This window comes from Pinus tabuliformis, chromosome 8 (genome assembly GCF_031772625.1).
Source record: "Pinus tabuliformis cultivar Carrire ecotype Pingquan chromosome 8, CPIR1, whole genome shotgun sequence".
In the NCBI taxonomy this organism is placed as follows: Eukaryota; Viridiplantae; Streptophyta; class Pinopsida; order Pinales; family Pinaceae; genus Pinus; species Pinus tabuliformis.
The window spans coordinates 1,869,721,196-1,869,747,809 of NC_142294.1; the positions used below are offsets into that span (position 1 = coordinate 1,869,721,196).

The 26,614-nt window shown below is 34.9% G+C and overlaps 1 protein-coding gene across 2 annotated transcripts; it reads right to left on the reverse strand.

Moving 5' to 3' along the window:
• Positions 1 to 5,886: 5,886 nt before the first annotated feature.
• LOC149243797 (lipase-like PAD4) lies at positions 5,887 to 10,863 on the reverse strand. 2 transcript variants are annotated; one of them, XR_016246704.1, is made up of 5 exons: positions 10,707 to 10,863; positions 8,706 to 9,015; positions 7,837 to 8,574; positions 6,329 to 7,161; positions 5,887 to 6,292 (listed from the first exon to the last, which is right to left on the reverse strand). XR_016246704.1 is itself a non-coding variant. In XM_089374626.1 (4 exons), the coding sequence occupies exons 1-4, from the start codon at positions 10,730 to 10,732 to the stop codon at positions 6,394 to 6,396; spliced, it is 1,842 nt and encodes a 613-aa protein (XP_089230752.1). In that variant the 5' UTR covers positions 10,733 to 10,863; the 3' UTR covers positions 5,887 to 6,393. The 2 variants fall into 2 exon arrangements, 1 of the variants encoding a protein (XP_089230752.1); XM_089374626.1 differs by having other exon boundaries at positions 5,887 to 7,161.
• Between the last annotated feature and the right edge of the window lie 15,751 nt (positions 10,864 to 26,614).

The following is a 26,614-nucleotide window of genomic DNA, read 5'->3' on the forward strand; positions in this document are numbered from 1 at the left end:
TCTTTCTTGAGCCTTCATAAATAGAACGAGGGTTATGGACTAAATATAAAAAGAGGTTTTATTTATTTACTTACGATACGTCTAGTTTATTTATATTTTTATTTATTTACCAAACCTTTTGAGAAGTATAAAAAGACGTTTTATTTATTTACCATGCCTCCACTTTACTTATATTTTTATTTGTTTACACCCTTACATGTATATAAGGTGACTTATGGAGTAAATATAAAAAATATTTTATTTATTTACCATACCTCTCATATATTATATTAATATTAATTTACCATACCTCTTTTATAAATATGGTATTTGGCCCATAGGATTCACTTAAATAATTAATATTCTTGAAAATGGGCGAATGGATTCACTTAAATAAAACCTATTCTTGAAAATGGGCGAATGGAAGGTTGTAAGTCCTAATTTCAAGGGCTAAATTTACCTTTTTTACCCTCTCCCTTAAAATAAGGTGGGCTATTTGAGGTGATTTGTAAAAATGTACTATGATACAAAATATTCGCCCACTAAAAATTTAAAACCCCTTAATTTTGCTAGAGGGCGAACATTTGCCCCTAAAATTATCCTTGGGGGGGAGTATGTAACATCCCTTAATAAGTCGGTGTAAAACTATACAGTTGAGTAAGTAGTAATTCTTTTAAAAGATTACTAATTAGTTTAAAAACTAATTCTTGTTATTCATAAAACTAATTGAGGAGAATATTTTGGCTAAATGTGCGTGGAGCCCATTGGTCCTCTATACCGGTAATAACTGATTCTTGATATTGGAAATGGGATGAGATCGAATGGTTCCAGGTTCTTCACTTCACGATTGTTAGCCATGATGACTGTTAACAGTTACACCTTCATTTTCAACAGAAGACAAGTGTGTTCTTATGGTAACCACCACCGATGATTAGTTACGAATATTCATTGTCCTCACTTCTCATCTTTTGCCATCATTCTCGTACTTCCGGATCACTCTGAAATAAAGGGGTTTTCGACGTGAACGTCTGCAGTACAACGCTCTGTGTTATAATTTTGGCGTAGAAATCACTTCCGAGGGTTTGCAATATTACAAAGAGCTTAAATCTTACCTAAGGGTTTTGAGGAGGTTACGAAGGAAATCTGGATTCTCGCTTGAGTGTGTTAGATTTATAGAGCAGTGGGCTTCTCGCGAATCTAGCTGAAATATATTATTTGTACGCCTGACTGGTATTAGGCGCAAAGGGATTCCAGCAGAGTTTAAAATTCACTGTCAGAGAGGGAATTCGGTCATGGATGTTTTCCGCACTAAAGAATTTGCTGAGGCCGCGATTAGAGCAGCCCTCGACCCCCAGAGAATCATAATCAAAAAAGAAACGAGTGTAGACCCTGCAAGATGAGTGAGCTCATGAAGGAGCAACTGTGGCATCCTTAAAAATGGGCCCGAGTGGGTTCCTTGAAAATAGGCAAGAGCATGCAACATCAATCTGGTGGCTCATCCTTTGGTTTTCAAGGTGGATCTGAAGGCGAATATGAAGAGATCAACAGCTCTTAATACTCATGCCCAAATCTGAAGATAAGTAACTGCATTCTTTATAGAGAGAATTTTAGTGCATGCATTAGAAGAATGATTATTTTTATACATTTTCTTTGTAAAGAGAATAGGTTCATGCATGTGGTAAAAGATTGAATAATTTATATGTTTTCTTGGTTAAGGAAGTATATAATGAATCCATACTTCTTTCTTGAAAAGATTATGTGCATTGAAGTAAAAATAATTGTGTTAGGAAAAAACACATGTTGCATGCATATAAGGGTAGCTATTGTGACTTCGGATATATGAGTCTGTGTGTACTTAGAGAAAGTGATCATGTTAACTTTCTTGAAGACAATAATCTTTTGAAGAGATTCTCTTGTGAGATGAGTCGTGTTGTTTTCTTGATTTTGATGCATAAAGGGTAAGTAAACCTTGTTTTTGTATCTTGATTTTTATGCATAAAGATGGATATCTTTGATAATTTCATGAAAGAGAATCTTGAGAAACCCTCATATAGGAAGATAGAGAAATGAGGTTATAGTGACTTCCTTTAAGAAAGAAATATGTGGTTTGTTGTATGAAATGATGGTAGTATTCTTGTGAATAGAATATGTATTACATACATTAAAGAAGGGCTAATATGATAAGCTATGTTATGCACAAAGAATAGTCATTATGATATGGAGTTATGTTCTTTGTATGTTTTCGAGACTATGATAACTATGTGAAAAGAACATATGTGCTTAAGCATAGAAACAATAGTTTAGTACATGTATGAAGATGTAACGATTATGTTATACATGATAGCAAAAACTAAAGAGTTAGATCTCTTAAAGAGAATTATGCATTAATGTAAATAAACATTGTGGAGGTCCAACAATATTTACTTGAGTATATGCACTAGTTATATAGTATGTCATGCTTGCTCATGCATATGAACAGATGCTAAAAGATCTCTGTTAGAGGTTGATTATTGATTCATTATTATGGTATCTAATCTTGTTGCCAAGCTTGTTGACAACTACATTGACAGGAAAAGATGACGAATGGAGCCAAAGAAAAGTGATGTTAACATTGTGGCAGGAAAGTGATCAATGGTCCATGCAGATGAGTTCGAGTTGTAGGATCGTGCATTGCCAGAATACTCATGCCACAAGGGATGTTGTATGTAGCGGTATGTAAATAAAAGATTACATGAAAACTGTATTAGCTTTTAGCTAGTTATGTGACAGCTTAATGATAATTCATTGTAATGATTTTAATAACAATGGTTAAGGGATGAAATCCCTTATGAGCCATTGAGTGAGGGGTGAAAACCCTCACGAGCGTTTAATAATAAGATTAAACGTTTGCTGGTTTTCACCCTACAAGGTTTCCAGGGTATATCAGTGTTCAATGGTGTGATTGATGTGATTGTCTTTTGTGTCAGTTGGATGACGTTGAATCCTTGATGTTGATGGTTCTTTATTTGATGTGACAACCATAATGTCCTAGTACATGATTATTTAATATGGTTAAGGATATCAAGAATGGATGCAAGGATTCATGAGACAGTTTATGTTATTACACTACCACAGTGGTGGTTAAAGGTTATGCAATGGTTATGCAACTTACTGTCTTTGATGGCAATTTACTTGATGTATCAATGAATATTATATCTAATGGTTAATGATGATTTGTGGAGTTGTGAATTGGTTAATTACTTGTGGTAATTTGTATAAAAATTCTAACTCGCTACTTTTACATGCGAGGTTACCGGGGTATGTGACAAGGACCTTTGTTTGGAAGTGTATTCTAGTTCTGGTAGTGTGTTACATGTGTCTTTTCTTCATTCTTCACCAGAGGAGCGTTGCTCTATTGATAAAAATTAAGTCAGGGCAACATTGGCACTGGTTTCGTAGGTGCTAGGAGGTGGGAAATTGGCTTTCAGTTGGTCGTAGTGTTTTTCTCTAGGTAAAACCCCCTCTGGTTGTTAGTAACATCGGTGCCCTAGAAGGGTGGGAGCCAAGTTGGGATTTTGAGCATGTAGCTTGGAAGTATGGGTTGGTTGGTTTTATAATTCCTCTGAATGTGTGTTGTGACCATAGGGTTTATTAGAGTAGTCCTATCACTCGATCAGTAGTTGGGTTCCTTTTCTGGTGCTTTGTTGTAAACATAGAGATGTTGAGGCAGTGAGGTCAAGCCCGTAGAGGGATGGGGCCTTGTGGCCAGCGAGGGAGAAAAGATGGACATGCGAGAGAAGTAAAGGATGACAGGGTTGTGAGCACTGATTTGGTGGTGGAATTGGCCCAAGACTAGATTCCATTGTCAAGTCGTGTAGACTAGCCACCATCCATGGAATCCCTAGATACGCAGATGTAGAAAATAATGGTTGTTCTGGAGGACATAAGACAATAGAAACACGATGACCATAACGAAGTCATCACATTCATGAACAAATTGCAACAAAACCAGTGTGATATTCTTAACCACTTTGTGTCTATGTGAAGGAGCTAGAGGCGCACCAATGACTGCCTAGATGATATGGAGGCGCGCCTAACTCATGTGGAATTCTATTCCCATCGGGATCCTGGACCTCTTGTTGCTCCTTGTGCGAGTCATGCACCACATTTCCCCCATGATTTATGACGACTGCCAATTGTCTTCTTATTCTCTATGTTTTCTGGGCTATTTGGTCTTTCTGTTTTTTGTTATTATGTAAAGATTGATGATTTATCCTTAGTTTTTTCATCACTCTCCTAGCAAAAAAATGTGATAGTTGTGAAAGCGAGAAAATAATGATCTTCGTATTTATCCAATGTATTATTTTAAAAAATTAATAGAAAATTTTAACCCAAAAAATTAGAAAATAATGAAATTGATGATATAAAAAAAATCCCATCTTAATTTCAAATGTACAAAACAAATTAATAACCAAAATCTTAGTAAGAAGAAAAAAGACATTTTTAATAATTTAATTTTAGCTAAACAACTAGTTTTAAGCCGAGTACAAAGTGGAAGAGTATTCTATTTTGTATGGATAAGAAACCAACGCCCTCATTTTTTAACATATAAAAAAGCATAAAACAAGTTACATGATATTTTTTCCAATTAATTTTAAATTAAAATCCCATTTTTCACCATAATAGTGTATTGATAGTTATGAGGTATTTTTTTTTAATATAAAAAAAGCATAAAACAAATTACATGATATTTTTTCCAATTAATTTTAAATCAAAATCCCATTTTTCACCATAATAGTGTATTGATAGTTATGAGGTATTTTTTTTCCTTAAATTAAAAATGTTACTTTCACATCATTTTCTTAAAATTAAAATGTCACTTTCACATCATTTTTTTTAAAATTAAAATGTCACTTTCACATCATTGTCATCATTGTGATGGTGTAAGTGTATATATACATGATTAGTTGATATTTAGTCTATTTTATTCATAAACATAAATTAAATTTTAATGTTCAATTATTTTAATTTTTTAAAATGAATTTTAATTTAATTATTCATAATTATTAAATGGATGGTAAATTTTACATAATATTCTTAGTAATATTTAAAAATTGAATTTATTTTTACCTTTTTAATTAGATATATATAAAATGGTTTTTGAGGCATGTGATACTAATAACTCATGATATTGGCCTATGTTATTATAACAAAAGCTATTTACAAATCAAGAATCTTCATTTTATTAACAATAATTTATTAGATCTTTTATTATTAACAATAATTTATTAAATTTAATAGTTTATTGTTCAATTTAAATATCATATAATTTTGAGAGATTGATATATACTATATATATCTAAGAGTATATATCAACTTGTCTAGATAACATTCATCAAAGTCCTGATGATGAACCGCACTTAGTGGACTTGTGTAGATAAGGATATTTGACAAGTTGATATATACTATATATATCTGAGAGTATATATGATCTTGTCTAGATAACATTAATCACAATCTTGATGATAAACCACACTTAGTGGTTCAAAACGCTGTGACTCAAAAATTTAAAATGTAATTTACTTGAAGATTTCTTTCTCTTAATAAAAATTTCCATAATTAAAAATTTTGTCATGTATTTTCTAAAATATATATATATATATATATAAATTCTTTTTATAATTAATAATAATAACTTAAATTAAATAAAAATTATTATTTAATTAATTTATATAATTTTTTTAATAAAATGTTTTATAATAAATTAATATGTATTTATCGTTCATTTAATTATATAAATACACTGCTGCTAATAGATATACATACGAATACACTATGATGTGCTAATAAATATCAAGTACAGTTTATTTACAACCCTAACTTTCAATGCTCAGTTATCCTAAATCTGAAGATAAAATCACCACCCTATAAATGTACAACCATATGAATTTCATATTGCAGCTGTATAATCACATCCAGTGGACAAAATTTATTTTCTCTGAACAATACATGTCAAATGCATTTATCAAACATTGGGAAACATATTTATAAACATTCGGAACAGTAAATGCTGCAGCAGTCGTCCTTAATTGAATCGATTGTCCTTTTCTTGGAATATTTTGGAATCAACTGTAATTTTTTTTAACTCACTTCTGCGTATTCTCCAAATCAACAATCCAGCAAGTTCAACAAATTGCGACCATAATGCTAATTTAAATAAACAACTGACTTGGAAGGAGGTCCTTCTCTAGAAAGACCAGAAACGAAATTGAAGGAAGTCCTTTACCTTTAAATTTAAGATCAAAAGTTGCATCGCATAAACAAAACAAAGAAACTAATTGGAAGAAGATCCTCTGACAAAACCAACAACCTAATTGGAAGAAGATCCTGCTAGAAAACAGCTTTTCCATTCAGATACCTGCAAATTCAGCCGTTTCACTTTTCCATTATCTCATATAAAGGAGAGCTCCAGTCAGGGGATTGATTTTTCTTATAACCTTTCCATTCATCCCACCAGATCATGAACGTGCTTCCTGCCGAGAAAACATCTGAAGAAATGCTCAGAGCGTTTTCCATCTTTGCCACATACTCTTCAAACTTTTCAAGATTTTTTAGGCTCTGGTGTTGGTGTTGGCCTTGTTTCAGATTTTCCAGGTCTTTCCAAGCCTCTTCTACATGCGCCCAAAAGCATGAGTCCGAAGTGAGGGATGCACGCTCTCTGCGACGTCTCTGCCCTTTCGAAATGCGAGTTTTTTCTTTCTCTTCCATCCATTTCTCAAGAACTTTATGACGATTAGGTCTTCCATCTGAAAGATAGTTGCCATTGTTGTTAATGCGATAATAATGTGCAATATCCAGAGGCTCTACAAATTTTCTGTATGTGTTGCCAGCATTTATCCACTTATTTTGGGATTGGAAATCACTTGGCAATTCATGACCCTCCCATGCTTCAATAATGCCATCCCAAAATATCCCCAGACTTATCCTACGCCCATCAGCGTCTATATCCGAAGCATTGTAATGGTTCTTGAAGGTATCATAATATCCGATGCCACCCTGTTTCTCACAACGCTCTTTATACCACTCAAGCTCTGCCATAGTACTTTGCTTTGAGCTTAATTCAACAGCTAACTTAGCAACGTTTCTGCTATGCTTGTTTTCAATTTCTCCAGCTCTTCTGAGGGCAAGCTGTGCTTGATCATTCTGGGCAAAGTAATCCACAACATTTCAAGCAGCAATTAGCATGCTGAAATGATATGAAGAAACTTAAATTCAAAAGTGCCCATACAACCTTTTTTATACTAAATTTTATAATATAATAATAATAATGTTGTATGAGATTTTTTTATGTATGGAATTTTTTTTATTAATGAAATAAAGGATTCATTTTTGATGTAATAATATGAATGCTAAAATTTTCACAGGTTTACATATTTTAACTTACGATCTTTTAAAAAATACAAAATACATATAGTTAATCATTAAACCCACTAAAAATATTAACTTATAATTTTTTAAAAAACAGGAAACATAATTAATCATTAAACCCACTAAAACTATATAAATAACTAAAAAATTTAATCATTAAACTCACTAAAATTATACAAATATAAAAAATTTACATGACATTACCTTTAATATATTCCAATCTTGATATATAAAAGAGGAAAAATGTTTTACAGAAGTGTAAATACTCTGCTCTTCCCGACTTCACCCATTAAACTAACCGTAATATACTTATTTTCAATATATTTTACCAATATTTTTCAAAATATTTTACCAGTATTTATCAATATAAAAACTAGATGAAAAACATAAACATTAGAGTTTCTGTCTCTGTTATTTAGATGTTATTTTAAGAAAAGTATTGAGTATTACCTGAGCTCCAACACCAGTAGCTTCTAACTGCACTGAAATTCCCGTGTCGTAAGATAATTCTGAATCAGGATTAAATGCAAATTTTCTCCTATTTTTGGAGTTTTCTATGACATGTTTCAAAACCGAAGCATACATTATATGCTCTGAAAAACAGTCCTTCACTGTAATATCCCAGGGCTTTTCATGGCTCTGCATTGTCAAATGAAGCATCTTCAAAACGGTGTCAGAATTCTCAATACAAGCTGCGCCACGGCTTGAGCAGAACATGTAAGTGCCAACAGGTCTATATGGGCTTCTCTGTGTGATCCTGTCCGACCACTTTTGAGAATCAAACACATAGCTTGGAGTATACTGCAGGACATTATTAAGAAGAATCCTGCAAGCGTCTTGAATAGAAGAATATGGGACTTTGCCATCCCAATAGGGCAAAATAGCAGTCAAAGGCGCAGAAATTGCCTCAATCGGTGCAAGGAGCATCCGAGGAACAATGTCATGCTTGGAAACCACATGACAAAAGTTGCCTCCCCAATTCTCACGGCCAACTGCTTCAACAAGTCTTTCATCTCCGACCAGAGGGCAACCAAATGTGATACAAAAGGAAGAGATTTGCCTTATCCTCTTTTCCAGGAACCACAGTGTAGCCAAGGTTGCAACTGCCCCTCCCAAGGAATGACCCACAAATATAATGGGTTTGAGTTTTCTTTGTCTGGAGTCAGTAGAAGCCTGTAACTGATCGATCTGGAATACATCAACACAATGTTACTTTTCCCTTTGAATTTCAATAATTTCATCTATAATAGCAGAAGTAAACCCTCTTGTTGTGAAATCGAGTTTACTTTTGAGAGGTGCATTTAGATAAATCACTTTACCTTTGCTTGGAAATCTGTTTTCTCCATAATATCCAGGAACAACTTAAGAGCTCCCTGATGGACTTGGGCTGGTTTATCATCGTAACCCTTGAGGCAATCCGAGAATACCTGGTTGTTTGTTTCTATAGTCCCCTCTCCATCGATGAAACTTTCAATTCTGAGAAATGATGGGAAGGCAACATATGCAACGCCTTCATGCTCCTTCAGACTAAAACTCTCTGAATTATTTGCACGACCTGACTCTTCCCAAGCATTGAACAGTATTTCGCATGAAGCCAGAAAAGCTGCAGTCTCCTGACCAACAGTCATCCTGCAACAACAAATGAGTAAATTAGTAAATTAGCACCGTAAGGGAAACCGAGTATGGATCCCTCAAAATTTGGAATTCTGTGCATACAATTTTGCACATTTTTATGAATCAGGAGATAGGGACGACACGACCAAATTCAACAAGAATAAATAATGCCTTCATTATCTGAGATGAAGATCAAAAAATGTGACAATGAAAAACACTATATAAGATTACATATACAACCTGGGTTTCTAATGCCTTCATTATCTGAGATGAAGATGAAAAAGTGTGACAATGAAAAACACTATATAAGATTACATATACAACCTGGGCTTCTAAACAGGATAACTGAGGTGTCTATCACACTGAAACCACTTAGCTTGCCAAATACTGCAGATCAAGAACCAGATTATTGCATCTGCCATTACTGGACAGGAATAACTCACAATACTAATACCAAAGCTGTCCTCCCCTGCCTACACCTCAGTATGGATTAATACCTATACTATTCAAGGGGAAAGCCTCCTAAAGCTTAGTGGGAAATGATGGACCTAGAGCCTGCAATAGATGAATGGGTAATTTACAATGAAAAAACACTATATAAGATTAAATATACAAACTGAGCTTCTAAACAGGATAACTGAGGTGTCTATCACACTGAAATCACTTAGCTTGCCAAAAACTACAGATCAGCAACCAGATTATTGGATCACTTAGCTTGCCAAAAACTACAGATCAGCAACCAGATTATTGGATCTGCCATTACTGGACAGGATCAAACTCCCATTACTATACCACAGCTGTCTTCCCCTGCCTACACCTCAGGAAGATTAATACCCGTACTGTTCAAGGGGAAAGCCTCCTAAAATTGGCTGGTAAATGATGGGCCTAGAGCCTGCAATAGATGGATGGGTAATTTAAAATGAAAAAACACTATATAAGATTACATATACAAACTGGGCTTCTAAACAGGATCACTGAGGTGTCTATCAAACTGAAACCACTTAGCTTGCCAAAAACTGCAGATCAACAACCAGATTATTGCATCTGCCATTACTGGACAAGATCAAACTCCCATTACTAATACCACAAGTGTTCTCCCCTGCCTACACCTCAGGAAGATTAATACCCATACTGTTCAAGGGGGAAAGCCTCCTAAAGCTTAGCTGGGAAATGATGGACCTAGAGCCTGCAATAGATGGATGGGTAATTTATAATGAAAAAACAATATATGAAATTACAAATACAAACTGGGCTTCGAAACGGGAGAACTGAGGTGTCTATCACACTGAAACCACTTAGCTTGCCAAAAACTGCAGATCAACAACCAGATTATTGCATCTGCCATTACTGGACAGGATCAAACTCCCATTACTAATACTACAGCTGTCCTCCCATGCCTAGACCTCAGGAAGATTAATTCCCAGACTGTTCAAGGGGAAGCCCTCCTAAAGCTTAGCTGGGAAATGATGGACCTAGAGGCTGCAACAGATTGGATGGGTAATTTAAAAACGACAGAGACCAACCTCAAAAAATTATATTTTAACGATCACAAAAGTCCATTTTTTATCCCAGAGACGCCCTAAACTTCTTTAAAAAATTCAATCTTCATATACCAAAAAGTTTCATGCTGATTTATCAAAATGTAAAGAAGACAACCATATCCTCATAAGAAATTATGGAAAACAAAATCCCAAGCTTATCCTTACAGTGGGGTAGATGAGTCTTCTTCCATGGTGAGCAATTGTTGCTTGCTTCGATTTGTTGCGCATTGGCGTTGGATTTAAGCGCTGAATGTTGCCCATATAATAATTCATAATGGGTACCGGTCGTTCCTTACACGGAAAACAGGGAAAGACCCAAGAAAGAACAATAGAAATATTATTATATTATTTTTTATAATAATATTATATATTGAAATTGAAAAAAATCTTCCAATTTTTTTTTTAAACAAGCTCAAAATACTAAGTATCAAACCAACATTATTAATGATTTTTTTATATTATTTTTCCATAATATAAAAATTTGGAAAAAAATAAAAATAAAAAATCAAGCATTTGAGTTTGATTTTGGCTTTGTAACTTAATCATATGATTATATAACTAAATTGGGATTAATAAAGAAGACAATTTTTAATTATGATATGATATAATATATATTAATTATTATATATTAAATTAAATATTTATAAGTTTTGAGAATTATTTTAATGGGCTTTTTTATTAAAAAGTTACCGGTTTAATTGTCCAAATATTCTTAAGTCAAACTTTGAAAAAAATTTAAAAATAATTTTAATTTTATATATATATATATATATATATATAAATGAAAAATCATTTTTAATTAAAAAAATTATAATAAACCTAATTGTGTAAAGTTTTTTTATATAATGAATAATAAATAGTTTTATTTACTTTTAAACATATTGTGAACAATTACTCTATTTTATTTAATAATGGTTTTTATTTTAAAATATACTATGAACAATTACATTATTGTACTTTCATGTCAACTCTATCCTTTCATTATTTCAATTTATTATTGAATTATAATTATTGAAATTTGTATACAATTTTTTTTTAATTGTGAATAAATAATGTTTAATAAATCAATTTAATTATTAAATTAGGTTATAAAAAACATTGTGATTCATCATTTAATTATTTTATAATTTTTCAATTTATTATTCAATTATAATTATTGAAATTTGTATACAATTTTTTTTTAATTGTGAATAAATAATGTTTATTAAATCAATTTAATTATTAAATTAGGTTATAAAAAAAACATTGTGATTCATCATTTAATTATTTTATAATTTTTATTTTATATAGCATTATTATTACAATTATAAGTTTGACTTAAAAAAACACAATATAATAATCTCTTAATATCACAAAATAAAAATGGTTGCGTATATATTTTCACTTCCCTTAGAACTTACTATCTTGAAAAGTATAACATATTAAACTATTATGATTTTGTGATTGTTAAATCTATTTTATTAAATAATTTTGATTTTTTTATTCATTTGATCTTTGTGTTTTTTTTGAATTATTATTAATATGATATTTATAACATCATAATTAATTATAAAGAAAAATCTATATGAAATATTTCAAAACTATATTCCAATGGGGTGGATAACCATGGTATGAGTGGCATAACCCGGTGTGGATGGGACACATGCGAATGACATGAGTTGGACATAGAGAGGGAGGCAAGACAACTAACAACGTCAAAGTTTAGAAACCTAGAGAACGTAGAAGCAATGTATAAACTTTGGATGTAAGTTTGGTTTGTTTGTTTATCATCTCAGTGTATGTGCGATGGTGTGAGTGGTGAAACTAACATAGAATATGCCACCATGTGCATGCTCATTTGTTTGGTAAACCCGACCTTTGTCGTTGTTTTTGGTTGGTGGGAATTGCACAGTGTGCTTGTTTGGAAGCCCATCCGCACTGTGTAGGATCCTGGGGAATGGTTTTGTGGGTGTCTGCAGTGCTTTTGGTTCATGTTGGTAGGGGATGATGCCTTATTGGCCAAGTCTGTAGGGACTTGTCAATGGGTAGCCCTTAGAAAGCCCAACAGGGTTTTGGGAAGTTTCTTCTTGAGGACCTTTGTTTGGAAGTGTATTCTAGTTTTGTTAGTGTGTTACTTGTGTCTTATCTTTATTCTTCACCAGAGGAGCGTTGCTCTGTTGATAAAAATTAAGCCAAGGAAACATTGGCACTGGCTTCGTGGGTGTTGGGAGGTGGGAAATTGGCTTTCAGTTGGTCGTAGTGTTTTTCTCTGGGTAAAACCCCCTCTGGTTGTTAGTAGCACCGGTGCCCTAGAAGGGTGGGAGCCAAGTTGGGATTTTGAGCATGTAGCTTGGAAGTATGGGTTGGTTGGTTTTATAATTCCTCTGAATGTGTGTTGTGACCACGAGGTTTATTAGAGTAGGCCTATCACCCGATCAATAGTTGTGTTCCTTTTCTAGTGCTTTGTTGTAAACACAGAGATGTTGAGACAATGAGGTTAGGCCCGGAGAGGATGGGGCCTTGTGGCCAATGAGGGAGCAGAGATGGACATGCAAGAACAGTAAAGGATGAAGGGGTTGTGGGCACTGATTTGGTGGTGGAATTGGCTCAAGACTAGATTCCGTTGTCAAGTCGTGTAGACCAGCCACCATCCATGGAATCCCTAGACACCCAGATGTAGAACATAATGGTTGTTCTAGAGGAAATAAGACAATAGAGACACGATGACCATAATGAAGTCATCGCATTCATGAACGAATTGCAACAAAACCAGTGGGATATTCTTGACTACTTGGCGTCTATGTGAAGGAGCCAGAGGCGCAACGACGACCACCTAGATGATATGGAGGCATGCCTAGCTCATGTGGAATTCCATGCCTATCGATATCGTGGACCTCTTGTTGCTCCTTGTGCTGGTCATGCACCAGATTTCCCCCATGATCTATGACGACTATCAGTTGCTTTCTTATTCTCTATGTTTTCTGGGCTATTTGGTCTTTCTGTTTTTTGTTATTATGTTTAGATTGACGATTTATCGCTAGTTTTTTCATCACTCTCCTAATCGACGAATCTGATGAGAGTGAGGGTGAGAAAGCAATAATATTCATATTTATCGAATGTAATATTTTGAAGAATTAATAGAACATTTTAACCCAAAAAAGAAAATAAAATAATAATAATAATAATAATAATAATATAAAAAAGCCATCTTAATTTCAAATCTACAAAACAAATTAATAACCAAAATCTTAGTAGAAAGAAGAAAGACATTTTTAATAGTTTAATTTCAGCTAAACAACTAGTTTTAAGCCTGGTACAAAGTGGAAGAGTATTCTATTTTGTATGGATCAAGAAACCAACGCCCTCATTTTTTAAAATAAACATGAAAAAATGGCATAAAACAAGTTGCATGATATTTTTTTCAATTAATTTTAAATTAAAATCCCATTTTTCACCATAATATTGTATCGATAGCTATGAGGTTTTTTTTCTTTAAATTAAAATGTTACTTTCACATCATTTTCTTATAATTAAAAATAATTATATATATATATATATATATATATATATATATATGAAAATTCATTTTTAATTTAAAAAATTATAATAAGCCTAATTGTGTAAATATTATTTATATAATTTATAATTAATAGTGTTCTTTACTTTAAAATATATTGTGAACAATTACTCTATTTTATTTAATAATGGTCTTTATTTTAAAATATACTATGAACAATTACTTGATTGTATTCTCATGTCAACTCTATCCTTTCATTATCTCAATTTATTATTTAATTATAATTATTGAAATTCATATACAATTTTTTTAATTATTGAAATTCATATATAATTTTTTTAATTATTGGAATTTATATACCATTTTTTTAATTGTGAATAAATAATGTTTAATAAATCAATTGAATTATTAAATCGGGCTATAAAAAAAACATTGTGATTAATCATTTAATTATTTTACAATTTTTATTTTATATAGCATTATTGTTACAATTTTAAATTTGACCAAAAAACACAATATAATATTTTCTTAATATCACAAAATAAAAATGGTTGCGTATATATTTTCACCTCCCTTAGCACTTGCTATCTTGAAATGTATAACATATTAAATGATTATGACTTTGTGATTGTTAAAACTATTTTATTAAATAATTTTGATTTTGTTATTTATTTGATCTTTGTATTTTTTTTATAAATATTATTAATATGATATTTATAATATCATAATTAATTTAAAAAAAAAAAAAATTATATCAAATATTTCAAAACTATATTCCGATAGGGTGGATAACCATGATATGGGTGGCATAACCCGGTGTGGATGGGACACATGCGAATGACATGAGTTGGACATAGAGAGGGAGGCAAGACAATTAACAACGTCAAAGGTTTAGAAACCTAGAGAAGGTAGAAGCACTATATAAACTTTGGATGGAAGTTTGGTTTGTTTGTCTATCATCTCAGTGTATGTGTGATAGTGTGAGTGGTGAAACTAACATCGAGTATGCCAACATGTGCATGCTCATTTGTTTGGTAAACACAAACTTTGTTGTTATTGTTGGTTGGTGGGAATTCTAGAGTGTGCTTGTTTGGAAGCCCATCCGCACTGTGTAGGGTCCTGGGGAATGGTTTTGTGGGTGTCTGCAATGCTTTTGATTCATGTTGGTAGGGGATGATGCATTACTGATCAAGTTTGTAGGGACTTGTCAATGGCTATCCCTTAGAAAGCCCAATAGGGTTTTAGTAAGTTTCTTCTTGAGGACCTTTGTTTGGAAGTGTATTCTAGTTTTGTTAGTGTGTTACTTGTGTCTTATCTTTATTCTTCACTAGAGGAGCATTGCTTTGTTGATAAAAATTAAGCCAGGGAAACATTGGCACTAGCTTCATGGGTGTTGGGAGGTGGGAAATTGGCTTTCAGTTGGCTGTAGTGTTTTTCTCTGGGTAAAACCCCCTCTAGTTGTTAGTAGCACCAGTGCCCTAGAAGGGTGGGGGCCAAGTTGGGATTTTGAGCATGTATCTTGGAAGTATGGGTTGGTTGGTTTTATAATTCCTTTGAATGTGTGTTGTGACCACGGGTTTATTAGAGTAGGCGTATCACCCAATCAATAGTTGTGTTCCTTTTCTAGTGCTTTGTTGTAAACACAGAGATGTTGAGATAGTGAGGTTAGGCCCAGAGAGGTATGGGGCCTTGTGGCCAGTGAGGGAGCAGAGATGGACATGGAAGAACAGTAAAGGATGAAGGGGTTGTGGGCATTGATTTGGTGGTGGAATTGGCTCAAGACTAGATTCCGTTGTCAAGTCGTGTAGACCAGCCACCATCTATGGAATCCCTAGACACCCAGATGTAGAACATAATGGTTGTTCTAGAGGAAATAAGACAATAGAGACACGATGACCATAATGAAGTCATCGCATTCATGAACGAATTGCAACAAAACCAGTGGGATATTCTTGACTACTTGGCATCTATGTGAAGGAGCCAGAGGCGCACCAACGACCACCTAGATGATATGGAGGCGTGCCTAGCTCATGTGGAATTCCATGCCCATCGGGATCGTGGACCTCTTGTTGCTCCTTGTGCCTGTCATGCACCAGATTTCTCCCATGATCTATGACAATTGTCAGTTGTCTTCTCATTCTCTATGTTTTCTGGGCTATTTGGTCTTTCTGTTTTTTGTTATTATGTTTAGATTGACGATTTATCCTTAGTTTTTTCATCGCTCTCCTAGCCAATGAATCTAATGAAAGAGAGGGCGAGAAAGCAATAATCTTCATATTTATCCAATGTAATATTTTGAAGAATTAATAGAAAATTTTAACCCAAGAAAAGTAAAGAAAAAAAAAAAAAAATTAATAATATAAAAAACCATCTTAATTTCAAATCTACAAAACAAATTAATAACCAAAATCTTAGTAGAAAGAAGAAAGACATTTTTAATAGTTTAATTTCAGCTAAACAACTAGTTTTAAGCCTCGTACAAAGTGGGAAAGTTTTATATTTTGTATGGATCAAGAAACCAACACCCTCATTTTTTAAAATAAACATGAAAAAAAAGCATAAAACAAGTTGCATGATATTTTTTCAATTAATTTTAAATTAAAATCCCATTTTTCACCATAAGTTTGTATTGATAGCTATGAGGTTTTTTTTCTTTAAATTAAAGTGTTACTTTCACATCATTTTCTTATAGTTAAAAATAATATATATATATATATATATATATATTAAAAATCATTTTTAATTTAAAAAATTATAATAAACCTAATTGTCTAGATTAATTATATAATGAATAATTAATAGTGTTCTTTACTTTAAAATATATTGTGAACGATTACTCTATTTTATTTAATAATGGTCTTTATTTTAAAATATACTATGAACAATTACATTATTGTATTCTCACATCAACTCTATCCTTTCATTATTTCAATTTATTATTTAATTATAATTATTGAAATTCATATACAATTTTTTTAATTATTGAAATTTATATACAATTTTTTTTAATTATTGGAATTTATATACATTTTTTTTAATTGTGAATAAATAATGTTTAATAAATCAATTTAATTATTAAATCAGGTTATAAAAAAACATTGTGATTAATCATTTAATTATTTTACAATTTTTATTTTATATAGCATTATTATTACAATTTTAAATTTGACCAAAAAAACACAATATAATAATTTCTTAATATCACAAAATAAAAATGGTTGCGTATATATTTTCACCTCCCTTAGCACTTGCTATCTTGAAAAGTATAACATATTAAATTATTATGATTTTGTGATTGTTAAATCTATTTTATTAAATAATTTTGATTTTGTTATTCATTTGATCTTTGTATTTTTTTGAATTATTATTAATATGATATTTATAATATCATAATTAATTATAAAAAAAATCTATATCAAATATTTCAAAACTATATTCTGATAGGGTGGATAACCATGGTATGAGTGGCATAACCGGGTGTGGATGGGACACATGCGAATGACATCAGTTGGACATAAAGAGGGAGGCAAGACAACTAACAACGTCAAATGTTTAGAAACCTAGAGAAGGTAGAAGCACTGTATAAACTTTGGATGGAAGTTTGGTTTGTTTGTTTATCCTCTCAGTGTATGTGCGATAGTGTGGGTGGTGAAACTAACATAGAGTATGCCAACATGTGCATGCTCATTTGTTTAGTAAACCCGACCTTTATCGTTGTTGTTGGTTAGTGGGAATTGTAGAGTGTGCTTGTTTGGAAGCCCATCCACACTGTGTAGGATCCTAGGGAAAGGTTTTGTGGGTGTCTACAGTGCTTTTGGTTCATGTTGGCAGGGGATGATGCCTTACTGGTCAAGTTTGTAGGGACTTGTCAATGGCTAGCCCTTAGAAAGCCCAACAGGGTTTTGGTAAGTTCCTTTTTGAGGACCTTTGTTTGGAAGTGTATTATAGTTTTGTTAGTGTGTTACTTGTGTCTTATCTTTATTCTTCACCGGAGGAGCGTTGCTCTGTTGATAAAAATTAAGCTAGGGAAACATTGGCACTGGCTTCGTGGGTGTTTGGAGGTGGGAAATTGGCTTTCAGTTGGTCGTAGTGTTTTTCTCTGGGTAAAACCCCCTCTGGTTGTTAGTAGCACCAGTGCCCTAGAATGGTGGGAGCCAAGTTGGGATTTTGAGCATGTAGCCTGGTAGTATGGGTTGGTTGGTTTTATATTTCCTCTGAATGTGTGTTGTGACCACGAGGTTTATTAGAGTAGGCCTACCACCCGATCAATAGTTGTGTTCCTTTTCTAGTGCTTTGTGTAAACACAGAGATGTTGAGACAGCGAGGTTAGGCTCGGAGAGGGATGGGGACTTGTGGCCAATGAGGGAGCAGAGATGGACATGCAAGAATAGTAAAGGATGAAGGGGTTGTGGGCACTGATTTGGTGGTGGAATTGGCTCAAGACTAGATTGCCTTGTCAAGTCATGTAGACCAGCCACCATCCATGGAATCCCTAGACACCCATATGTAGAACATAATGGCTGTTTTAGAGGAAATAAGACAATAGAGACACGATGACCATAACGAAGTCATCGCATTCATGAACGAATTGCAACAAAAATAGTGGGATATTCTTGACTACTTGGCATCTATGTGAAGGAGCCAAAGGCTCACCAACGAACACCTAGATAATATGGAAGCGGTCCTAGCTCATGTGGAATTCCATGCCCATCGGGATCCTGGACCTCTTGTTGCTCCTTGTGCTAATCATGCACCAGATTTCCCCCATGATCTATGATGACTGTCAGTTGTCTTCTTATTCTCTATGTTTTCTGGGTTATTTGGTCTTTCTGTTTTTTGTTATTATGTTTAGATTGACGATTTATCCTTAGTTTTTTTATCGCTCTCCTAGCCAACGAATCTGATGAGAGTGAGGGTGAGAAAGCAATAATCTTCATATTTATCCAATGTAATATTTTGAAGAATTAATAGAAAATTTTAACCCAAAAAAAGAAAAGAAAAAGAAAAAGAAATAATTAATAATATAAAAAAACCATCTTAATTTCAAATCTACAAAACAAATTAATAACCAAAATCTTAGTAGAAAGAAGAAAGACATTTTTAATAGTTTAATTTCAGCTAAACAACTAGTTTTAAGCTTGGTACAAAGTGGAAGAGTATTCTATTTTGTATGGATCAAGAAACCGAAGCCCTCTTACACCAAGTTTAGCACTAGGTATTGCAATAGGTTTTGCACTGGGTTTTGCACCAAATTTTATGCCAAGTTTTGTGTCATCTTTTGCACCAAGTTTTGTTCCAGGTTTTGCATCAAGTTTGGCACCTAATTTTGTTTGACATACTTTTGCATCCTCATTTGCATCCACTTTTGGCACCTACACTTGCATCAACTTTTGCATCCTTTTTTAAATCATTTTTTGCATCCATTTTTGCATCCCTTTTGTGCCAAGTTTTACATCGGGTTTTGTGTCTAGTTTTGCATATAATTTTGCATCTACTTTTGTTGCATCCACTTTTCCATCTTGTTTTGCATCTATTATTGTGCCCACTATTGCATCTAATATTTGTGTGCCACAATTAGCGCCTAGTTTGGCACCGCCTTTTGCACCCACTTTTGATTATAATCTTGCATCCACGTTTGCATCCTCATTTGCATCTAGGTTTTCATCAACTTCTACATCTATTTTTGCATCCCTTTTTGTATCCACTTTTGGATAAGGATTTGCATCGGGTTTTGTGTCTTGTTTTGCATCTACTTTTGCATACAATTTTGCATCCACTATTGCACCCATTTTAAAGTCCACTTTTTGCATCCCTTTTTACATCTTCGTTTGCATCATTTTTTGATTCTTTTTTTTCATCTATAATTACATCCACTTTTACATCCACATTTGTTGTGCCACAATTTGCACCATGTTTTTCACTTACTGTTGTACCCACGTTTGCTTCCAATTTTGCATCTGTTATCACTCAGGTTGTCCTTAAGCTCCGGAAAAGGATACGGCCGAGGTAACCACATACCAACTTTGGACTGCAGGTTCTAGCCAACCTGCAATCAGAGAGGGCTCTCTCTTTAAGATTTAGCTTTGTTGAAAAGGATTTTAGGCTAGGTCTCGAGTTCAGAGGGTTTTGTTTTGTTTTTGGTGGGAAAATTGATGTCTTCAGATAGAGAGGCAAGGCATAGTCTGGAAGTTTCAAACCATTGGGCGTGGAGTCGAGGATTGTGACTGCTGGTGCTTTCACTTGGTCACAACAGAGGGAAAATGGAGCAAGACAGCTGCGCAGGAAACAATGTTTCAGGTCTAAGTGATGGAAAGAAATGCTAAGCGATGAGGGGCAGTTAAGAATCTCTCAATCAACTTAGCAGAGAGAAGTAACAGAGCGCTACCTAGGGGCAGTTAAGAATCCCTAGATAATTGGCAAACACAGGTGAATCGGGGTAAACATGAGCCAGAAGGAATTCATATTCATAACCAATTCATTCAGAGGAAAACATAAAGAAACAGCAGAAATTGAGCATAGAGAGTATTTAAACTAATTCTAAGCTATTCTTTCTTTCTGCTATTTAGATAGTGATAACAATAAAACAGAGGTAAGATGCACTTATTGTTTCAGGCTGCAGCACAAGAATTCCATCTTCAGTCTCTAAAACATTCATTTACAACAAACAGTTTGCTCTCCAAGCTTTCTGCAATCTTTGATTATAGAAACAGTCAGGTATACAGTGCGGGTCTCTAGTGAAAATTCTCAATTGACCAACCCTTGAAACAATGTAGGGGGTGGTATATATAGGGCAAAACTTTCTACAGAGTTCTTTATTACATCTTGACCTAATCGGGTCATAAAAAATAATTAATTGACCTACTCCTATCTGAAATAAATGCATGAAAATATCTCAGGCTGCGCTGGGGGCGGCCGTATCAAAAACTGAATAACTTATGTAGTCCTTGGTGGCTTGGTGCAGGTGCTTCTGAAATAAATGTGCATGGGCTTCTGCTTCTTTGTTGTCCTGTGCTTTGAATGCCTTAATTGTGATTTGAGGGCAAGGATGGGCTTACGCCTCTTGATTTGACTTTCTGGGGGGGCTCATCAATGTTCAGGTGCTTCGAGCCCCTAAAAAAATCTTCGGCTGATACTCTTTGGCTTTTCTTATTCCTCTGATACTCTTTGGCAATAAACCGATGATGTTCTGACGTGCTGGGGAACTCATCCTCAGAAAGTTTTATTGATTAAGTTGGAAAGCTCCATTGGGGAACTTCCTCAGATAGTTTCACAAAGAAGGTAAGAAAGCTCTACCGAGACCATAAATCAAACTTTCCAATTGTTGTTTATCTCTTAAAACTACAGATGAAGCCTGAATGTCAGCCAGGAAGCCTTTGAGACTGTTTTTGCTTTGCATTAACAGGAGTAAATAAATGCTGCTTCAGTCAATCTTCATGCTAGTTTTAAGTTACAAACAAGTTGTCCCATATTGTAATTAGTCCCTTGTCGATTACAAAAACATTCCCAGGAAAAATACCCAAAAAACAATTCAGAAGCTGGCTCCCAAGAAAAATCCACGATATACAAGGTCAAATCCAGATCCCAACCCTCCAGCTGTTTTTGAAAACCCTAACATAATCCCCAAAATCATTAGGAAGCAAGAAAGACAGGAAAATTTTGTTGATTTGAGCCCTGAAACAACTTACCCTAGCTGTTTTCCGACTCCTGTCAAGGTTTTGTTCCGTTCAACCCCTATTTCCATCAGTTCATCATCTACATCTCGTAGTACTCCTTCCACACCTTCATTCACTGCACATACTGACACCACTGTTGTTTCCAGCGTTCCAGTTACTCCCGTTATCCCTGTTACTCCAGTTGTTCCACTTATCCCCGTTGTTCCGCTTATACCTGCCAATATGGCTAATAGATATGCACCCCTGCAATTACCTGCTAATGTTGGGGCTTTACCTCAAGAGTACCAATCTAAAATCACATATTTTGACAGCACCGGTCCTTTCACAGCCATTCAGCATACCAAAAAGATGCAAGATTATTTTGAAAACTATGAGATAGACGATGATAGCGTAAGAATGAGAATTTTTGTTCAGAGTTTGACAGGTGATGTAAGAACTTGGTTCAGATCACTTGCTGCAAATTCCATAACCACCCCAGATGAGCTTTACCAATCCTTCACTAACAGATGGGAGAAAAAGAAAGACCCCTTGCACATACTGGCCGAATACGATACAATCAAAAGAGGCCCTCAAGAGACTGTTTTGGAGTACTGTGCAAGATTCAATAACGTATATAATGCGATACCACAGAACTTAAGGCCTCCACCAGACCTTGCCTTATACAAATTTCCTGATGGTTTTGACCCTGACATGGCATATCAGTTGAAAGAAAGAGCCCCTGCAACTCTTGCAGACGCACAAAATGTTGCTGTTACCGTAGAAGCCAATTTGATTGCTAAGAGAAACAGAGCTAGAGCCGAAAGAAGAACCACCTTTAAGGAAGAACCCTCAGCTTTTGATCAAAAGCTTGATGCTATCATAAATGGCCTGCAAAGACTGGGAGAAAGGGTAGAAAATGTTGAGAGAAAAGCATCATGGGAAGGACTACAGTCTAATACCATAAGGAACCCAAATTTTAGGAAAACACAGAACACAAATGCTGGTAGGCCTAACCAAGACCATGACATTAGACCCCCTTTCCAAGACAACTATGTAGAAGGATCCACCTCTGGTAAACAAACAGAAGACGATCACATGAACTTAATGGATCTAAAGGGTGAGCATCAAACTTTCCTGACACAAGAAGACCAAAACGAACATGACTGTAATCAATTTCAGACCAAAACTGGTGAGTCTTTTGATTTCAAACAGGGTTATGATACTGCTGTGTATGAAGTACACAAACAATATAAACTCAGAACTAGGACCATTGACATCTCTGAGCCTAGTAAATCAAAAGAAAGCAAACAGCCCAACAAGATTAAAAACAAAGCTGTCATAACAGAACCAGCTGATATAACTGTCCCAAACCCAGATCAAGTGACTGTAGAAGACATAACAGACACGCAGCCTGCTGTTGAGCAGCCTCAGCCACCTCCTTTCTCAAAACAAAATTCAAACAGCGTCCCAAAAAGTACTCCTGAAGTTGAAAAACCGCAAGCAAAAACTTCCCATAGCAGTGATAAACAAGAGCAAAACGCAGATAATTCAAATGAAACAGAAAAAACTGTTGTTATCAACACCAAGACTCCACTAGAAAAGCCATTCAACTTAGAGACAGAAATAGCTAAGTTAAAAATATCCATTCCCCTCTCAGAATTGGCCAAACACAATGTATATAGGCAGCAAATTCAAAGATCACTTCAAATGCCAGAGGTTAAGGATGATGTAAATGTTTTAGACGACACCCCAGAGCTGCTATTTGGCCCAGAAGTTAACGGAAAATCAACACATGGACCTGTCCCACCCTTTTATGTCAGTTTGCATATACATGACAAAGTATTGCACAATGCTATGTTTGACTCAGGGGCATCGCACAATCTTATGCCCAAAGCAGTTATGGAAAAACTGAATCTTGATGTTACAAGACCTTACAAAGATCTGTACTCATTTGACTCAAGTCAAGTGAAATGTTTAGGCCTCATCAAAGACTTGTGTGTCTCCTTAGTCCAATATCCCAACAAGACCATCCTCATGGATGTAGTGGTCGCTGACATTCCACCAAAATACGGTATGCTCCTGTCAAGATCATGGGGAGCAAAGCTCCAAGGATCCCTTCAATTAGACCTTTCCTACGCTATTATTTCAGTCTTTAGGCAACCAAAGAGATTGTACAGAGAAACGCTCATGAAGTATGTAATGAGTAGTGAAAGTAAGCATGAAAATTTTCCCATTTATTCAATTCATTCCGATATGGATTCTTTCATTTTATTTAATGATGAAATAAATTTACCCGATGAGGGTAAACCGCTAGCTCTAGAGCAACAAGCACACATCAACGAAGAGTCGGTTGCATACACCCATGAAACTGTCACAGCAGCTGATGCAACCAGCCTACCAAAAGAAGTTCCCCAGACAGAAATTTCAAATCTGCCCAATCCTAAAGCAGCTCAATCTCTTGATGCTGACCATAAGCAAGAAATCACATGGTATTTAGAGTTTGATGGCTCTGTCAACAAGTTAGGAGCAGGTGCAGGTGTCTGGATTCACAATACACACAACAACCATGCAGAAGGCCATGCCTACAGATTGAATTTCAAATGCACAAATAACATGGCAGAGTATGAGGCTCTGCTTTTAGGCCTTAAACTCCTCAGAGCTCTAGGAGCTGTAAAAGTGTCTATCTTGGGTGACTCTGACCTAGTTATACAACAGATGAAAGGTAATTTTGTTACCAATGACAATAGAATGAGAGCCTATAGGACTGCTGCTACTAACATACTCCAGACATTCACTGAATTCAAGCTTGACAAGATTTCCAGAAATCACAACATTCATGCACACAGCCTAGCCACCTTTGCTAGTACATGCAAGCTTCCTTTTGACCCAAACCATCACTTCACAGCTGAAATAAAACATAGGCCCGCAGTCCCAAATAACGTTAAAGACTGGCAAGTATTCGAAAATGATGCCCAGATTAATAATTTTCTCACCCTCGAGCATGAGTTTTCAAGTATCAACATTGACATGGATGCTATGACAGATCTAGAACACCTAACAACTGAAAATCAGCAAGATATAACAGCTGCAACAGCCAAACAGATCCTGAAACCAACTATTTTTGACAATGAAAACATAGAACAACTGAAACGAACGCAGGTAGAAGAGATAGACAAAACAGAGGCAGAGGTCATTGACTTGAAAGACAATTTTTTGCCTGCTGGTCTAACCCCGCTAGAAGACATGTTTGACTCTAATGACGTTCCCAGAAAACCAAAATTGCAACCCATAAACACTGAGATAGAAGAACACAACATCGGGACACCAGAAAAGCCAAAAATGATCAAACTGTCCAAAAATTTACCACCCGATCAAAAGCCCAAGTACATTGACTTATTCAAAGAATTCCAAGATGTATTTGCTTGGAGCTATGAGGATCTAAAATCCTATGACACTTCGGTGATCCAACACACCATTCCTTTAAAACCAAACCAGAAACCCTTCAAGCAGAAACTTAGAAGAATTAACCCCATGCTTCTTCCCCCGATTGAGAAGGAAGTAAAGAGGATGTTTGAAGCAGGCATTATAGCACCCATCAGATTCTCCGAATGGGTATCCAATCTTGTCCCTACGAGAAAAAAGACAGGTGAAATCAGACTTTGTGTAGATCTCAGAAATTTAAATCAAGTCTCCTTAAAAGACCACTATCCTCTGCCCAAAATGGACCACATATTGCAGAGAGTAGTGGGTTCATCTAGAATCTCTTTACTAGATGGTTTTTCAGGTTTCAACCAAATACTTGTTCACCCAGATTACCAAGACAAAATAGCGTTTACCACACCCTGGGGAACATTTAAGTATGTAAAGATGCCATTCGGACTTAAAAACGTTGGTGCTACCTTTCAATGTGCAATGGATATTTCTTTCGCCAAAGAAATACATGACTTCCTAGTTGTCTACCTTGATGACTTAACCCCATTTTCCAAATCTGATGAAGAACAACTCAAGCATCTCAGGCAAATTTTCATGACATGTAGGAAATATGGCATTTCCTTGAACCCCAAGAAGTCTCTGTTTGGCCTTGAAGAAGGCAAATTACTTGGCCACATCATATCAAAGGATGGGATCAGAATTGATCCTGAAAGAATACAAGCCATCCTCCAAATTCCATACCCCAGAAACATAAAAGAGCTACAAGCATTCCTTGGGAAAATCAACTTTTTGAGAAGATTCATTCCGAATCTGGTTGAATTAATAAGACTGTTAAGCAACATGTTAAAGAAGGATGCCAAGGTAAGATGGTCCCTGGAAGCCAAGCAAGCATTTGAGAGTATCAAATCCGCCTTAACCCAAACCCCTGTCCTAACTAGTCCACAGTTCGACAAAGATTTTATTATTTTCTCATTTGCATCTGATCACACAATCGCTGTTGTCTTGTTACAAAAAGATGAAGAAGGAAACGAAAAACCAATCGCTTTTTTCAGCCGAGCCTTAAGAGACGCCCCGTTGAAGTACCCAATCATGGAAAAACATGCCTACGCACTTGTTAAGGCCATCAAGGATTTCAGAGTGTACATTTTATATTCACACGTGATTGCCTATGTCCCACACGCTGTTGTTAAAGACATATTGACTCAAGAGGGACTAGAAGGCAAAAGAGGTAAGTGGATTGCAAGTATCCTCGAATATGACATTGAAATAAAACCAACCAAGCTGATAAAGGGACAAGGTTTAGCTAAACTGATGTCCGAGACAAATTTTCAAGCCTTAGAAATTAACCAGCTGGACAATGAACCGGAGCTGGCGACTCCACAGATCAGTGAAATCTTTTTACAATCCCCATGGTACGCTGATATATGCTTTGTATTGTTAAACCTGTGTGCTCCCCCAGGATTGTCCAAAACCAAGAAAAGATTTTTGAAAAT

What these genes read in the sequence shown, in the direction of transcription:
- LOC149243797 (XM_089374626.1), bottom strand. Translation starts at nt 10,732, where the DNA reads ATGGAAGAAGACTCATCTACCCCACT. An exon ending in AAACAGATTTCCAAGCAAAG is followed by an intron (nt 8,575 to 8,705) that starts GTAAAGTGATTT and finishes GATGTATTCCAG; the next exon opens with ATCGATCAGTTACAGGCTTC. An exon ending in CTACTGGTGTTGGAGCTCAG is followed by an intron (nt 7,162 to 7,836) that starts GTAATACTCAAT and finishes TACTTTGCCCAG; the next exon opens with AATGATCAAGCACAGCTTGC.